The sequence below is a fragment of the Saccostrea cucullata genome, unplaced genomic scaffold, assembly GCF_032062105.1.
Source record: "Saccostrea cucullata isolate Sc308-1 unplaced genomic scaffold, CSIRO_AGI_Scuc_v1 ctg9588, whole genome shotgun sequence".
Lineage (NCBI taxonomy): Eukaryota > Metazoa > Mollusca > Bivalvia > Ostreida > Ostreidae > Saccostrea > Saccostrea cuccullata.
Genome location: NW_026925295.1, coordinates 1 through 18,187, shown reverse-complemented (window position 1 = coordinate 18,187; position 18,187 = coordinate 1). Strand labels below are relative to the sequence as shown.

Genomic DNA, 18,187 nt, shown 5'->3' with positions numbered 1-18,187 from the left:
ACGTAAATGGCTTGTAAAATTTTGGAGAAAAACTTATGTGAAGTGAACATTGAAATAATTTAAAAAGTACTAAAAATCTAATATATTATTACATGTATTGATGTAACTGGCTCATTCGGGGAAAAAACTGATGCAGTGAACATCAGATTGAAACATTGTTATAATTCATAATTTCTCTGCACTGCTGCCTGTATCTTTGGAAAATTTGTCAGTTTAATTTAAATTCACTGTAACTTTTATTTATCGTACAATGTAGTTGGCAAACCGATTTATAAATCTGTTAGCTCATCCGGAAATTATACCATTATCGCTTTGACGCTTATTTTGCCTTCTTCATGGTGATTTCAAAACGAGGCAATAAACAACATGGCTGTCTGACAAGAAATTGATTTTCTTTTGAAGAAGGTAGATAGCCTAATTATTTCTTTCAGGGGCCTAATATTCATAATCTGTCTATCAAAGGAAGTCACAATGAATTGTTAATACTGACATATTTTCTTTTAGTCGTGATATTGAATTTGGGAAACATATGTTAACTAGTTTAAGTAATAAAAATAATCTGAGTTTCGGTACAAGCCTTCACCACAAACCTGGTCCGTAAGATTATATCATTTTAAGACACGACGTTCTATCTATTTGTTAACCTACTTACGTAGTCCTGCTGGCTCAACCACTAGCTTGACATGCCTGACTTGGCAGTTTCAGTTTTATTTAAGTCTCCGTATTTTGACAAGGAAGTTTTGAAATAGATGAGGAAGATATGTACAGATATATATTGAAATTGTCATTTTTATTTTTTACAGAATGTCGAGGAGTGTAGCGTGGCGTCGCACATGCAATGACTTGGTGTTCTGGCGACAATGTCAGGCACTGGACTCTACGATCTACATCCTCCGTGAGACTGGGCCGACTGGCTTTCTACTGAAAGAGGAGGGAGAGGCCAAGCCCGTCAAAGTAAGGGTCCCTGATGGTGTTTAAAAACTAATTTCATGTATATATACAGTAATTTTTGACCAGTTTTAAATGGGGTCTGTGAATGTGAATCTGATTTAAATGGTCCTGTAAACAAATGAAGACATAATTTGAAATTCAAAGTCAAAGTAGTTAAGAGACCTGCGGATTTAAATATAGCTTGTCATCAAAATTTAATCTTCTAATCTAAAGAAACTTTTATTTTAGCATTAGTTTCTTAATGAGAGTTGTTATCTTATCAGTTGTGAATCAGTCATTTAGAAATAACAAAGTTTAATTTAGACATACATATATAGTTGAAATGATTAAGATTCATTATATTTTTTCAGGTGTTTTTAGGGGATCCTCATTCCTGTACCTGTTCAAACTTTATGAAGGATAGAGATCTTTGTAAACACATTTGTTGGCTGATTCTGAAAAAGTTCAAAGTTCCACAGGATAATCCAGGTAGAGTTCTGCTTCTGTTGCATTAATGATTAAATTCATTAATTTGTTTGCAGCTAGAAAATTTAATAGCCTTTGCTTTTTTTAAAATTATCATTTGTAATACTTTTCAGTTAAATCTCATTTACCAAAAATTAAAATTCCTTATCTTAATTTATTAAAACATCTACCGAACTGAAAGGGGAAAAAATTTAAAAAGTGTGATGATATTTCAATGATAAATGACTAAATTACCGGTATACAAAGAACTTGAAGAAATTTACCTCTTGATCAGCTAAATTGATCATTATCTCAGACAGAAACTGACTGCACGACTCAATAAAACATTTTATTTTGTTTATTGAAATTTTGATAACTATCAATTTAAGCTTTGATAGGAATCATATTTTACTGTTTTACATATATTTACATGTATCAATCACCTTTAATTCAGTCACATGGCAACTTGGTCTAGTGGAGAGAGAAATCAACGAAATTCTGTTTGGCACCAGACAGCGTAAACCTCAGAGAAGGTGGGCAACATCTGCTCCACCAGATAAAACCGGGCAACTGTCCGATGGGCGGCCCACGATTCAACAGAGAGAAATCAAGGAAGAGGACTGTTGTCCAATTTGCCAGGATGAGCTGCTACAGAAACATCAGCCTGTGACATTCTGCAAGTATGTAAAAGGGAGGACCTGACATTCACCCAATAATCACCTACCCCCATTGAAGTGTCCCTGCATGAGTCTCCAACTCATAAAATCTACTTTTGTGTCAAAATTTACCTCAATAGGATTTTAGTTTTCATTGTTTTGGGCTTATTACTCCTCCTACAGTTTTGGTTGAATTAATTTTTATTAAGACTTGATATACAAGTAGACTTAGTACAAAAATACCTAAATTCTGATTACAGAGGACCTTATACACCCATTGACCACCTTTACCCCTTTTAGTGCCGATGTATGATTTTCCATCTGTAAAAAAAATATTTCCTGATATTTACTTCAATGAAATTCAGTTTTCGTGTTTTTGAAAAGCCATTTTCTTTCCACAGATTTAGTTGCGGTAACAGCATCCACATCAAATGTATGAAGATCTGGGCAGACCACCAGAAATCTTCTGGAGAGAAGACCATTAAATGTCCATTCTGTCGAGAGGACTTTGGCCCTTTTGAACTCCTGAAACAGGAGAGTCGTAATGCTATGGGGGTCCCCACGGGAGGTAGAATGGATCGTCATCTTTACACAAGGTGTCAAAGCTGTCACGCTTCACCGATTGAAGGGAAATGCTACAGGTAACTACAGAATTGGTGGAAAAGGATAGAATTTAAATGATATGTTTGATGTTATTAGATTCCAAAAGCTGCCTACATGCATGCAGTCTTTATAAGTGTAGTCTAAAATTTGACATATTTGTTCTCTCCGAGGTTTAGAGCTTACCAAAACAGGAGTCGGAAGTAATGTGTTTCAGTTTTCTGTATAAGAATTTTGAATTCTTTGAATAATAAATTATTTACTTGACAGGTGCACAGCGTGTACAGATTTCCACTTGTGTCAGACGTGTTTCAACACTTCCATTCACACAAGCCACCCATTTGAATACAGACATGTAAGAGCTAGAGAAATAAAACTGAGAAAATTTGTCAAATTTTTATTTATACATGTTTTAACACCATATAAAATAAAAATTTAAAAATAAGAACAGTGTCACTCTTCAATTTTTCAACTTTGTATATCTTAACAAGTTTTATTCAGTTTTTCAGAAGACTGGAATAAATGAAGCAAACTGTAAAAAAAAAAAATTCCCTTGATCAGCTCTTTCATTCCTTTGTTCCTTGTTTTTTCCTCCTGTAGAAGAGAAATCAGAGATGGCGACCTGCCCAGAGAACGTATGGAGCAGTTCTACCAGAGGCTGTAGCTAATGACTTATTAAACAGAGAATTCACTGAGGGAGACTATGAACTACTCACTCAGCTGGACAGGTAAATAATTTAGAACCAATATTATCTGTGACATCTTTTGTTCGCAATTCTTCAGTTTGGAATCCATCTACGATGACTATAATCTGTGACTGAGGCAACAATTTTAAGTTGACTTATTATTTTGAGGGTGAATGAATCCTTATATGCCTTCCATATTAGTTACAGAAAGTAGTAATTATTTTCACCTCTGACAGTTTTGTTATAAATTCAAAAATAAAAGCCGAAATAAAACTAGGAGACTTATTGTTCACAGAACAATAAGAGGTCTTTCCAGCTTTTTAAGTGTTTCCGTGTCATTTGGGTTGAAAAAAAGAAGAAAAACACAAAAAAACCCAAAAAAAAAAAACCAAAAAAACAAAATTTGAAATGAAAAAAATCATAAAGTGCTCCAGCAGGATTCGATCCCTGGACCCTCTGATTAGCAGGCGAGCGCTCTAACCACTACGCTACGGGTTCCCTTGAAATTGTCTTGTATTATAGTCGAGTTAAAGTTACCAGAATTTCCTTGATTCATTGACTAGTCAAAGAGATCCAATTAATAAACTTCTGACAAGCTCCTGGGTGTATATGTGAGTTGGAATGAGATTGTTTTCGAGTTAATATGTAAGGGGTATTGTCTGATTACAATTATGATATTGCTATTAACGGGGATACATGCATTTGAGGTTGCGTAGCAATTTATATATTTGAAAAAGGCCGCGTTGGTTTTGACATATATGGTAAACTCATAGACCTGATTTAATAATCATTTCTATTTGAATTGAATTCATAGTTACCAGCATAAATCAAACTTGAAACATGCATCTCAGGAAAAAAAAAAAACCGTGTCATCGAGAGCGTGGAATTTTATTTGACAGGAAAAATCGCTATTTTCGAGATTCATTTCATTAATATTAAATCTAAATAAAATTGAAATAAATTCCACATACTAAAGAAAGCAAGAATATTTAGTATCGAAATATCGTATTGGAGCAGGAGAATCGAGTGATATTAACAACAATCGAAGAAATGGCCAATACAAGCTTAATTTAATTTTTATACTCAGCAGCAATTAAATTTCAGACAGAAAAAAAATGTAGATTTCGCCGATATTCACTAGAATTTAATTGTACTTAAGAGACTCACCGTAAAACTCTCAGGGCACTTTCTTTGAGGTGTCTTTTACATGCTAAACTGAATTTTATCTTGATCTTTTATGTCCTTTGAGTTGTAGAAAAAATTTCTATGCCGCTACTGATTTTTTTTTTAGAGAAATCGGGGGGGAGGGGGGGGGTATTATATAAGTGTTTGTTGACGTGAGAATTATAAATACCTCCACATACTTAAGCTTGCATGTGACCTTTGGGTCAAAGGTCAAGGTCATTTATCAAGGTCAAAGGTCAAGGTCATGAAAAAAAATAAATAAAAAAAACACTCTTATAAACTTGAGTTTTACACTTGAAGCTGAATCTAGGTAAAGAAAAAGAATACATCTTTTTAAACTTTTGAGAAAAGGTCAAGGTCAAAGGTCAAGTTCAAATATCAAGGTCAAAGGTCAAGGTCATTTTAACCAAGAGCCTGTAAATAAGCAATTTTGATACTTTCCCAATGACCTTGACCTTTGACCTTGACCTTATATTCAAGGTCAAAGGTCAGAAGATCTCATACTGTTGGGCCCATGTCTTTACGACTTGTCGTTAAGAAGTTTTTAGTTCTTTGTAAACATCATAAACTGCCAGGGGCAATAACTACTTTAAATGTTTACGAATTCTTTCGCATCAATAGAATGAGAAGTGTACTTAATTAGTCGCAGACATTGTTGAAGGTTTTATACCTCTACGGTTTATGGTTTCGGAGGAGTAGCGATAACAAGGGTTTACAATGAAAGGGGCACTAACTTTTAGAGGGTTCAATCTTAAGGGACAAGCATGGAATCTCTGAAATGGTTTTAAGAGTACATACTAAAAATGCAAAGAAGTTTAGAATTTGGTTAAGAACAAAAGAGCTATAAAAAATGCTTAATTTTACATATTTTGAATGACCTTGACCTTTGACCTTGACCTAGATTTTAAGGTCAAAGGTAAAGAAATCTTTTGCAGTTGGCCCCATGTCTCTACGCCTTGTCGTTTTAGAAAAGTTCTTGATATTCGTAAACATCGCAAACATTCAGGGGCAATAATTCATTATAGGAGTTTACGAATCCTTTCGCAATGTTTGATTGAAGAGTCTACTAAATCAGTCGTAGACATTAATAAAGGTTTGGAATCTCTGCGGTTTACGGTTTCGGAGGAGTAGCGATAACAAGCTTTTATTGCGAAAGGGGTCGTAACTCTGAAAGTTGTCAAAGTTCATATACGCAGGGTCAACTGCGAAAATCTTTTACCAGGTACATTCATATCGACTCAAAGTCTTTTCGATAAATCTTGAAACAAAAAATCACACGGCGGAAAAATAATAAAGAAAAAGGAAAAGGAAAAAAAGAAACAGAAGAATATCAATAGGTCTTTCCAGAGAAAGCTGGAAAGACCTAATAATAGAACTTCAGTTGCATTAATTTTTGAAAATCATTGAATACAGGTAAATTTTCACTTCTGTTTTATTTTCCCCTGAGACAAATTGTAATTAAATACAGGGGAATTCAAAGTAAACAGTTTAATTTCTTAGACAGAACCATGTTTGATTGAGCAATTTGAAACAGGGCAAAATTTTTGTGAAAAGGCAAAAATAACACTGGATGAAAATAACCCTGTATACAGTATTAAATTATGAAATATTTGCAAGATCGAGTTAATAATGATGTAATCTGGCTTTAATTTTCAGTAATGCCAACCAGCAGCCCAGTGATATACCAGAGGACATAATCCACAAGTTTCCTCTGGAGAAAGTCCGGGAGAGAGGGCCATTACTGGCGCCGGGCATGCAGTGTCGAATTTGTCTTCGGGGTTACGAGGTCAACCAGTATGTCAGAAAGTTACCCCGATGCAAACACAAGGTAACTGCTTATTCTTTAACTTTTAGATAACAAAATAAAAATGTTTACTTAATAAATTTGTGGAAGCGGAGGGCAAATAGACTTGTGATTAACATTTGATTGACAGAAGTACATGTATGTGGTGTACGTGTATGTGTATAAATGCAGGGCTATAACTCCCAATATTTGAGACTAAAGCATGGAAGTAAGGCAGTATTTTAAACAAAGAGTCAGAAAAAAAAATGAAGTCTTTTTTGTGATAATGTCTCCATTTTTTTTCTGTTCTGAGTATTTGTTTGGTCTAATGAGCTTTACTTTCTTTTCTCAAGTTTCACAAGGAATGTATAGACAACTGGCTCCTTCACTCCCACCCCACATGTCCAGTGGACGGTCAGGTGGTCTGGGATCCGGTCACTGCTCAGTTAGAGGCGGAGGAACAGGCGGAAAGAAATCAAAGGTATCGATGAACAAACGTTTTACGTTTTCTATCATTATTACTCCCCCACCCCTCACCTCCCATTAAAGATGATTACTGAACACACACTTTACATTTCCTCATCCCCCCCCCCCCCCTTGACAAAAATTATTATGGAATCATTTTGATTTTGGGAGGCTGGGGGTCATACTGTTCATTAGCAAAATTTTGTTGGTTAATTGGGTGGTAATTCATGGGTGACTTATAAATACAGATGATTCAATAAATAAATATATATACTGATAAAAAATTGTTCCTGGGGATGTAAATTCGTGGGATAAAGGTGACCCAAAAAATCCACAAACATTAGTCTACCTTGGACAATGATGATTCCACAATAATCTTAATCTTATATTACAGAGCTTTTGCTGCATCAAAGAAAACGAATTCCTCTGGTATACAAGGGAATGATGTGAGTGAACTCAGTATACCAGGGGTGGGGCTAGTGAGAGTAGACAACACCCCTGTAGAGAGGTCCAGCAGTTTACGGGGGAGGAAGATGGCACAGCAAGGACGACTACAGGGGAGGCAAGCAGAAGATACAGCTGTGGATCCACTGAGGGCTAGCTTTACACTTAATGGGCTGTCTGTTGGTGCTAATGGGTAAATTGTCTTACAATGCATATCTTGGTTATTCTAGAGTAAGGCAAGGCATAATGTAGGTATAATTCTCTAGTACTGGGTAAATTCTTTTAGAAGTACATGCTGAAATTTAATGTGCATGTATAGCATTTATAAACTTAAAGGTGCAAGTACTGGAATACTCTGTCTCATTGAAATAAATAAAGATGTACGTCAAAGAGAATTGATATTTTTTTTCTTTTCAGAGGTGAAGGGACAGAAAACGTGTCTACAACTACTACTTTACCAGGAGGTCGTTTGCTGGGCCGCTTACAACATAGAAAATCCTCCCTAAATCAGCGTCTGCAAGAAATCGGTGGCCAGTCGGATGAACAAAAACATACAGAGGAGGCAGATCATCAATCCCAGTCCTCAGAACACTTTGCAGGTCAGAATCTTCACAGGCAAAATTCTCGTCGCAGACGAAATCTCTCAGATGAACTATCTCACAATGAAGACTCACATGAGATAGGATCAGAAGCCGTGATAGAGTTACCTTTAGGTCATAAAAATGACCGCGCTACTACACATAATGCTATCAAAAACACTTTATCAATGTTACAAACAGAAAATTTGGCAAACTCAGTGTCTAAGACACCAGACTCGAGTCGATCTTCTCGCTCCCCGAGCGTGAGATCTTTACTTCATAGTCGACCATCTGAGCTTCATTCTCCTAATAAGGATTTACCTCCACTTTTCGAATCGGACGAGACTAATCCTAATGCAGACATTGACATAATGTCCACTGTAACTAGCCAAGGGGCAAGTAGTTATCGCAGTGGAAAACATCGCTTTTTCCAGCGAGTTCCTAAAGAGAACACTCCAGCTGTTGTAAATGATTTTGATGTCTTGTTAACGTCTCTACGTTCATCTCCAGATTCCAGAGCAAGCCTCATGGGGTCACACACAAGTCTTAGCAGCATTCGCTCAACACGGCTCGCAAACGGAGTTATTCTTGCTGAGGCACAGGATGAGGGGCCAGAGGGCGGATTGTCTCGGGGTCACTCTGGTGGTCCTAGGACTGGTCTGCCCCCCAGGGCTCCAAGGCTGTCAGGTATTTCAAAGGAAGCTAACTCTGCATGCATTTCTTCTTTTAGGGGATGTTTGTCTCATGTCACAACCTTTGCTAAAAAAAAAATGCTTTAATTTTTTTCTTATCTTCACAATCAATCATTTAGAAATAAAAATTAGAATTACTTGACAGGAGACAAGCATACCCATTAACCCTTCTTTTGTAGCTAACAACCTGCATTGCTAAATGTTGTTTCAGTAGTTAATGTGTTATAGACATCCTTTATGCATGAATCCAAAAAAAAAATTCACTGTTATTTCTTATCCTCTCTGTCAGTCTTTCTTTATTGTACTAGTCAATAGAATGGAACATGGCACTTTGCTGATTTTATTTTTTATATTATGAAATATTTTTAAAGAATTGGATGTACATGATTGTATTTCACTTTTGATAACAGTACACAAAAGCTAATATAAATTAATGATGAGTTTATTTAATTTTGTCATATACATTGTACAAATAACACATGTAATACAAAGAGAGATTTGCTTTGTAGAGTTACTGTAGATATATTACTTAATTCTCCCTCTGACATTGTTTGATTTTTTTTAATAATGTATCATTCATGCATACTTAATTTTAAATAGTACATGATATTCTATCATGTCATTGATGTGACATGGCTTTGACATGATTGTTATAATATAAAAAACACTTTTGTTCTTTATTGATTAAATTATTGGGGTTTATTGATTAAAATCAAAATAGCAGATAATCAAAAACATTAGGTTTACATTCAAAATGTTAAAATGTTAAAATGTAGCACAAAGTAGCTGAAGCAAGGACACTATGAATGAGTTGTATCTAGTATATATATAATATTAAAATTTTTCAATGCTGATTTAAACTAAACTAATGCATTTATTAACACTATATATTTATTTAGAACATGAGCGACAGTTAAGGAGAGGGTCCAATAGCCAGGAAGTTAATCAAGCAGGGGCCCAGAACCAGCAGGAGGACCAGCTAATGGAGCGATTACAGGTTAATACTACCTTAAATTCCTCATTTTTAAAATATATTAAAAATGTTTCATTTCATACATTTTGAACATTAATTATGACTTTTTTATTGAGGATTTAAAAACCTGTTAGCATGGTATTAGGAAGTCTATAATATTTGAACCCAGCTCTTTAAGATTTTATTATGTGACAACCATTGTTCCACCTTTTGAATATCAAGAGTTAAAATTTAAGATATTCTTAGAGTAGAATCACCGCAATGCATATGTATTTAAGAAATATTCAACAATATTGGCAGAGATATTGTTTAAAATACTATATGCAATTCAATTATCCATTTACATTTATGAAGTACATACTTGAAACACGTTTACAAGTTCTGCTGTATAATTTTAAGCAGTTAACATTCATTTGGATGATGATTAATGGAAAGAAACTGAACGAGATTTCATTCAAAATGTATTAAATTTAATGCTGATATAATGAATTTGAAATTTTGCAATTTGTTGCACAATTTAAATTTTGATTATCTCCCTTTTTCCAGCTCTTCACTGACCTTTACCTTGGCAACAGTCCAACTGCCTCTCCAGACTATCAAGGGAGAGCACCCAGACTTGTACGTCGTCAGATTAGTAATCCTGCCGCAGTACGTCAGAGAAAGAGAGAAAATGAAATCCGTAGGAGGAGAACAAACGAGTTTGGATTGGAGGGAACCAGCCCGTACAATAATTTAACTCTGCGGGACATTATTCATTAATGTTAAGTGATAAAGTAACTGTGATATGGACAATTTACTCTGAAAGTGAAACTGAAACAGATTGTTTTATTAAATCTGAAAATTGAAAGCTAGTATTTTCATATATTTATGGAATCACTAGATATACCTTAAAGAATTGTTATTTTTATCCAATTGACTGCTATATGGAAAGTGCATTACAAACTGTATTTAAAAATTTGTTTTTTATATTGTGTGCCACTGGACATATTTTGCTTCTATACCCATATTTATATATTCAGACATGCTTTGCTGTGATCATTGCTCAATTTTCGAGAAAAAAAACCAAAACATATTTTTAAATTATGATACGGAGGTTAGGATGAAAGAAATTGAATGTCAGAGTTGTTATATTATCCTGAATCAGTATTCAAGAGAAGTTGCGATATACTGTAGATTTTAGTGATTTTATGGAATAATGTTATGGATAATGGTATTTTTGATTTTTAAAAAGTACATGTATTATCTGAAAACTGTGATATATTGTTTACAGTGATTTTTTTCTTATACAGAACAATATACCTGGAGATTCCATCCAACATAAATTTGACTTTTATATTCATTTTGTTTTTGCCTTTCTGAGAGAGAGAGTGAGAGAATACTGTATGTGTACTTAAAAAAGCGGGCTTCATATTTTAACAGCTTTGGCACAGACAATGATGCGTTAATTCATGAATACCGCTTAGAAACCATTTACAGAAATATGATATAGGCACGGACATGTGTATCGCTAATTCATGATTACACCAACAACTCCATACCCATTGCGCTAAATTTTGAATATGCGCCAATTTATGTACACGTTCAGTAAATGACAACAAATTGTTGCATGTATACTGAGTTGCAAATGTAATTATTACATATAATAATTGATATGCTGAAAAAGAGTTGAAGAGTTTAAGTTTGGTGTATATGGAAATTTTAAATAACAATGCATGTTAAATTCACCTCACTGCTTTGTATTATATTCACCAGTATACTTACGATTCAGCTGGTATAGTAATAATCATTAACAAGTACATTGTATTTGGTATATGCATCAAATGGTTTTGCAGTATTACAATAAAAAAATCTTGTAAAACAGTCTAGTCAATCTTGAAAAAAAAATTGAGCACATCTTGCATTGGAAAAAAATGTGATTGATAAGTGTACATTTATTTAAGATATTTGTTAAAAATAGAAAGGGAAAGCATGGTGTTGGAATGGTTTAATTAGCTCAAGATTAATAAAGAAAAAAGGCACAGCTCTGTAAATCTTTCCAAATTTTGCTATTAATAAATTGGAGGTGAATTGCTATTTTTCATAATACATGTAATGTGATGTACTTTTAACTGAACATTTATTCACATAGATAATATGAACATACAATCATGAGTGATTTTAATTGTATATTTTTTTTTAAAATCAAAGACCAAGGGCTTATTTTTTGAGACAGTGTTGATTTTATTTGATTATTAATGTGTCCTTATTATTTTTCTGTTTGGATGATTTGGGTTATGTGTTATAGTTTTGTTGAAAAATAAAGATTTGTTAACCATCATCAACCAATCACACTGAAGAAAATCAAAATTGGCATCAAAGTTGAATGACATTTTCAAGAGGAGATAATAGCATGAACCTCTGGGAATCTTTTCCTGTGCTTGAAAATTTTCAGATGATAAACAGTTATTTTCCCTTCTTAACTTTATGTAGGAAATATTTTAATAGTATGATAAAAATGAAAGACCATCAATATTCCTTGGAGGAGTTATTAATGGCTGTTTTTCTACAAATCTGATTCAATTTCCCTAAATAAGGAGTTTTCTTCATTGAATATCACATATCTATCATATTATATGTCATGATAAAGAGATCCTTTTTTAAAAAAAAAATTAAAAAATATACATATTCATCGCAAACAAAATGTTAAAAATTAAGGAAAAGTGCGTGCACTGATTCTTTTTTTGATGACACCAGTTAAAGGACTAATACAGGTATTTGTTCACCAAATTTCTTTTTATTCTATTGAAAATTAAGAAAAGTAAAGTAAAAAACGGCGACAAACCAGAACATGGTTCATATTGGGGTTATTTTTATTGGTTTCTCACAATACCTAATCGCAATGGGTTTGGTAAATGATAAGTATTTCATGGAAAAGTAATAAAATAAAGTACTAAGAATTCAAAATTCAGGCACGTGTAAGCATTTCCTGGAATACACTGTATATATACTGAATAATTTTGATGGTACTACAGCTGTATATGACCTGTATTCGAAATCAAGTCAGCCAGCTCAGTATTACTTTAGATTTATGCATGTTTTATTCGTTGTACATTAGTAGCTGTAATACACAGAATCCAAATTTTCAAATCCGATTCAATTTTTACAAGACATATTAATGATTACTGATAAATTAAACCTGGTGAAATTTCAGTTAGACCTGTTTACGAAGTCAAGTGCATATACCAGGCAGCTCAGTAAATGCATGAATGTACTACATGTATAGATTATTCGTGGTACATTAGTATTTTACCGATATAATACAAAAAAAAAAAAAAAAAAAAAAAAACAAAAAAAAAACAAACAAACAAAACAATTTTTCAAATCCGATTCGATAATGCACAAGAAACATCAGTCAGCCCTGATGAAATTTCAGTTAGTTCATGTTTATGGTTTTAACCCAAAAACAAAGCGCTATAATCGAACCCATTACTTTTATCTCATGCATACTTTTTAACTTTTCTTCTTTTCATTGCTCAGAAATATACAAGATCAAGTCTAGTTACCGGTGCTCAAGATTTATTTTGTTAATAGAAAAATGACAGTGACAATTTCAGCGTAAATACGTTCATCCAGGTTTTCAATAATAATCCTGAAAAAAAGATGAAATATTAAAATTCATACCCTCAAAGTAGCATGTTTTTGGAAAATAAAGCAAGAATAAAATCATTTATTACCATATGCATAAGAATCATCGTGGTTTATTCTATTACCTTGATTCCTACAACAGAAGAGATTCCTCCGTATCCCAGATTACCATATCCACTGCCTACTAATCCTTTGCCTCCAAGGACAATTCCTCCTAATCCTTTAGCACCGTAATTTCCGCCGAGTAGTCCCTTTCCTCCCAACAGAACACCTCCGTATCCAATGTTTCCATAGCCACTGTCCCATAATCCTTTGCCTCCGAGGAGAATTCCTCCTATTCCTTTTCCTCCTACCAAGGGTCCTCCATATCTGATGTTACCATAGTTACCGCCCAATAATCCTTTTCCTCCTAACAAGACTCCTCCATATCCTATGTTACCGTAGTTACCGCCCATTAATCCTTTTCCTCCTAACATGAGTCCGGAGTTCCATGATCCCCCATAACCTTTGCCCCAAGTGCTGATACCTCCATATCCTTGGTTTCCAAGGATGACATTTCCTTTGCCTGTGCCCCCAAGTCCTTTGACGTCATAGATGACTGTACTAACTCCTAAGTTGTTTCCCTTTAATCCACTGTAGGATGGGACATAATAGTCATCAGCGACGGCTATGGCCAGCAGAGCTAGATAACACAGCAGCTTGAACATCCTATAGAAAACATGGTAGTGTTACAGAAATTATAAAACCCACATGTGCATGGGATTCAAAAGAAAGTCAGGAAGTTCATTTTTTTTCCTTCAAATTAAGATTCTACAGCTAAGAAAAAATACTTATTTTTTATGTTCACTCATGTATTCCATAGCATAAACAAACTATTGGTATTCTCAAATCAATTTTAAGTCAAGTTCATTGAAATGAAATCGTTTTTTTTTTTCTCTGAAAAAAGTACAGAATTATCAAAACCCCGTATTTCAGCTGGTATTTCTTGAATGTTAAGATTAAAACTAACATAATGAATTTTTTTCAAAAGACATGGGACTATATACAATAAAACGTTTTTGTGAAAATTTTATCTGCTAATATTTCATTTTTAAAAATGTTATTTTCATGTGGATTGTACGCAAGCAATAAATTTTTTTTTCAGAAAAACTGAAGATATGTTAGACCACTAGACCACAAAACTTAAAACGTGAAATCTTAATTTCAAAACAAATATTTTGCGAAAAGATATGATGACTGTGTCATAAAACATAAAGTCCTTCTTTTATGTTTGTTTTAACCGAAAAATGATTTTTTTTTACACAAATCTCTAGGTAGATGAATAACATCTAATTTGAAATGTACGTGTTATAGGACACAAAAGTATTTTCCATTTTCCCCTTAATTTGTTGTGCAAATTATTTCTAAGATTTTTGCAAACTGTTGCATTAAAAGTTATTTTTTTTCCTTTTTCCTTTTTTCTACAAACTATGAGAAATTTTACCCGCTTATTCGCCAAACAAAGCAAACCACACGTACTTCCATCGTCGCAAACCGCGGGCAAAATGTACAATCAACCCAATAAGAGAGAGAGAGAGAGAGAGAGAGAGCTATATGCAATCGCACCATGCATCTCGGGTCTTTCCGTCAGAGGTCGGGAAAATAACCTCCGACGGAAAGGCCCGAGCTGATGCGATTGAGCCTTATATGCAGATTCCGGACCGCAGCTTGAGACGATGATGTAAAAGTTTCTTACCTTGGTAGACGAGAAGGGACTGTGAACAGGTGAAAGGCAAAAGATTCTGTGAGGAAACATCGAAAAATCCTTCCTATTTATACTTCTACAGTAACTATAACTTTAAAGGTTAATTTTTATTTGCTATATCCAGCTGATTTATGACTAGTTTATTCATTGCGGAATTCGTTAGCATTTCGTGGGAACACTTATTTATATTTCAAAGAAACTTCCGGATTTTACTTAATAAATGTCTTGACATCTTCTTAAGAAACTTGTATAGCATCTTTTCATCGCAATCTGCCTTTTGTGAACCAAAAATTTAGAAACACCTTAATTTAGTGTCAGTAAAAAGTTGCTTGTATAGCATTTCATAATTTTAATAGATTTTCAAATGCCATCCCCCTTTTTAATTCCAGTCCATTTTCCCCCTTTTATAATAATATAACAGACGTGTTTAAAATAAAATTAAAGAAATTCACGTAGAAAGGAAAATGATTAATATTGTTCTTTTAATTATTGTTCCTTTACATCATGCTCAAGAGATACATCCAACCATTCTTTAGTTTGACCAAAGTGACTGAATTATTTTCGTATGATCACATTGGTTTTATGAAATACACTCATGCAATAAAACTGTCACGTTACATAGTACTTTTACATTTATAACTTGTTTTTTTATTTAAATAACATAAAAACAATTTTACATTACTGATTTTGTAAAAAAGAAAATTCATTTTGTTTTATAATAAAGTATTGCGCTCAAACCCAATAAAATATTTTCCCTTGTACTGGCATAAAGGGCTTAAAGGAAGTTTTTCTTTTTATGTTTTTTTTTTCATTAAACAAATTATTCACGGAGGAAAATGCTGATCCTGTAGAATGAAAGTTCAGTTTCGAGGAAGGAGGGGGTGGTTGTAAAGAAAGGGGTCTCTAAGGGATTTCTTTTTAAATCAAAATTTTATGAGGAAGAATGTTGTCATATATTGTTTCTCCATAGTTCTCTTTATAGTTTTTTTCTTCTATCTACAAATTTAATTTTGATAAATATACAATTGTACATCATATACATACAATGAAAATAAGTTTTTCATATTAAATTAAGGTAATATGAGCTGCATTTTTGAAAATTTTATTTTGCATTTAAAATGTGTTATTAATGGTTAATTTGTATGTAACTTATACCTTTATGATCAATTAGGCTAAACTAGCGTAGAAGAAATCCAATATAGAGTTTTATTTAAGAAATAATTTTTGTACAGGACGACATTAATGTAGTTTTGATTCAATCAAAGCTTATTAATAGTTCTTTCATCGTAAATATGAACAGAGGTTTATTAATTTTTTTATGTCATTGAAATATATAGTTATTTACAAAGAAGATTGGGGGATAAGGCGGGCGAAAGTGCCTATAGTGTGACAGATAAGAAATGAAAAATTAAATCTCAATTATATCCAAATGTTATTTGATATTTCATCTAAAATTAAAGTGTACTTAATGTAAAATCTCTACAATTTACAAAAATCTCACAACGACTGAAATTATTTGCCCATGAAAAAGCATACACACACACTTAAAATAACAAAAACGACAATTTTATCATACTTACTTTTTTTAATGGGTCTTCGCTCCTTTTTTTTTTTTGAAAGATAATCCTAAAAGTTTTCAATAAAATATACATTTTTTGGTTTTAAAAACATGGAGTGAAGACCCACTTTATTTTAAAAGTACACTTTTATGGCACAACATTTGCATCTTTCTGAGAAATACTTTAAGTCCATTTAATCAAGGTTCATTTTAAATGTCCGAATTCATCATGATCCATGTAGGTTAGAGCGTTAGTCTGAAAACAGTCTTACCGCTGGTAAAGTGCGAATCGAGAAATTTTTTTTTCGTACACCAGCTATACTATTGGTTTAAATCTATGAGGCAGTTAATGTTTACTTAATGCTCAGAAATGATAGAACGTTTGATTTATACGTAATTATAAGTATGGTTCCGTACCGTAGAATTGCTTGTTGGTTAAATACATATAAGGAGCAATCCAGTAACTGCTTTAGATAACACCCGTTCAATGTATTTTACTGCATGGATCTATTCATGTTAGATTTTTTACGTTTTAAACCAGATTTTCACTACATTATTTGTGTTAGAAGTGATATGAGTATACATACACTGTATGAATCATTTATAAATGATTCCCCATGTCTTTCATGTTTCACAAGATTGAAACTTTTGATGCAATATCAAGTTTCCTGATAACAGCGCGAGTATGACTGCTGTATGTGTGACTCTTGGCATCTGTAATTGGCATACTATAAAACCTGGCCTGGCCCCTTTGGCCTGGCCTGGCCTCTAAGTTGGCGTGGCCTCTATTTTGGCCTCTAATTTGGCTTCATTCCAAATCTTGGCCTGGTCTCAAAAGTTGGCCTGGCCTCAAATTTGGCCTCTGTAAAAATTTTTGGCTTCAATTTTGGCCTCATTGTAAAAATCATCAATCCTACCATGGGAATTTTTAAAAAAAATTAAAGGCACATTTACTAAATCATTAAGATATTGTCTTATTGAAGGTAGCTAGACTATATGCTGTGTGTTGCAGTCTTCAGAATTGCAACTGATCAATAGAAATCAATAAAAAATAAATCAGATTGGTAGTAGTATATTATTATTTCAATGTTCACATTTATATATCAACAGATGACATGGACTACTTTTACAAACTGATAGAAAAAATTTCAATACTATGATATGCAAGTAATTGGCCATTTTATATGATAGGGTTCTAATGGTCTGGTTAATAGGATGCAATTGTTTTACAGCACAAATGTTAATAAACTATCATCAAACTCAACTTTTGTTTTGATAATTGTAGGTTGTGAAAGTTGTAGCAGGAAATGTTTTACAAATCATGGTTGGCTTAACATCCTATGCACATAAAAATTTCATTACTGAAACTCAACCTTAACTCCCTGTCAAGAACCATGCTGCAGAAATTTTTATCATTTAGATATCCAATTACAGTGTTACGGCACTGCATGGAACAGAAAGTTATAAATTATCTGATAATGTTATATGTATAATTTGTTTAAAAACCAACTGTTCTGAGATTAAAGTACATAGGTGAATTTTTAAGAACAGAGTAATCAAATCAGTATAATATAAATATTTTGGTATCTGCATTGGTATATGGTAGTATATTTAATAAAAATGCTTTGGTGCATACTAGTATATTCATACATCACATTAAGGTAGATCGCGGGTTTACTGTCTGCCTGAAAACATAGGCTAAAAATTTGTCAGCTAACTCCTCTCGTTTAAAATTTTTCTTTCTGAAATTTTTTTGAGATTCGTCTGCGTGGTCAGATTATTATCGTAATTTAAATGCGCTAAT

At 33.3% G+C, this 18,187-nt stretch overlaps 2 protein-coding genes across 2 annotated transcripts; one reads left to right on the top strand and one right to left on the bottom strand.

Annotated features, from left to right (window-relative positions):
• The first annotated feature begins 355 nt into the window (after positions 1-355).
• On the top strand, positions 356-11,804 carry LOC134268556 (uncharacterized). Its single transcript, XM_062750825.1, has 13 exons — positions 356-405; positions 804-954; positions 1,302-1,419; positions 1,850-2,075; positions 2,453-2,692; positions 2,922-3,006; positions 3,252-3,379; positions 6,179-6,350; positions 6,659-6,786; positions 7,165-7,407; positions 7,632-8,479; positions 9,384-9,481; positions 10,004-11,804. Exons 2-13 carry the CDS (start codon positions 805-807, stop codon positions 10,214-10,216), a joined length of 2,649 nt encoding a protein of 882 aa, XP_062606809.1. The 5' UTR covers positions 356-405; position 804; the 3' UTR covers positions 10,217-11,804.
• A 1,491-nt stretch (positions 11,805-13,295) lies between these two features.
• LOC134268555 (acanthoscurrin-2-like) lies at positions 13,296-13,788 on the bottom strand. The gene is made up of 2 exons (XM_062750824.1): positions 13,435-13,788; positions 13,296-13,337 (listed from the first exon to the last, which is right to left on the bottom strand). Exons 1-2 carry the CDS (start codon positions 13,786-13,788, stop codon positions 13,296-13,298), a joined length of 396 nt encoding a protein of 131 aa, XP_062606808.1.
• Positions 13,789-18,187: the final 4,399 nt, after the last annotated feature.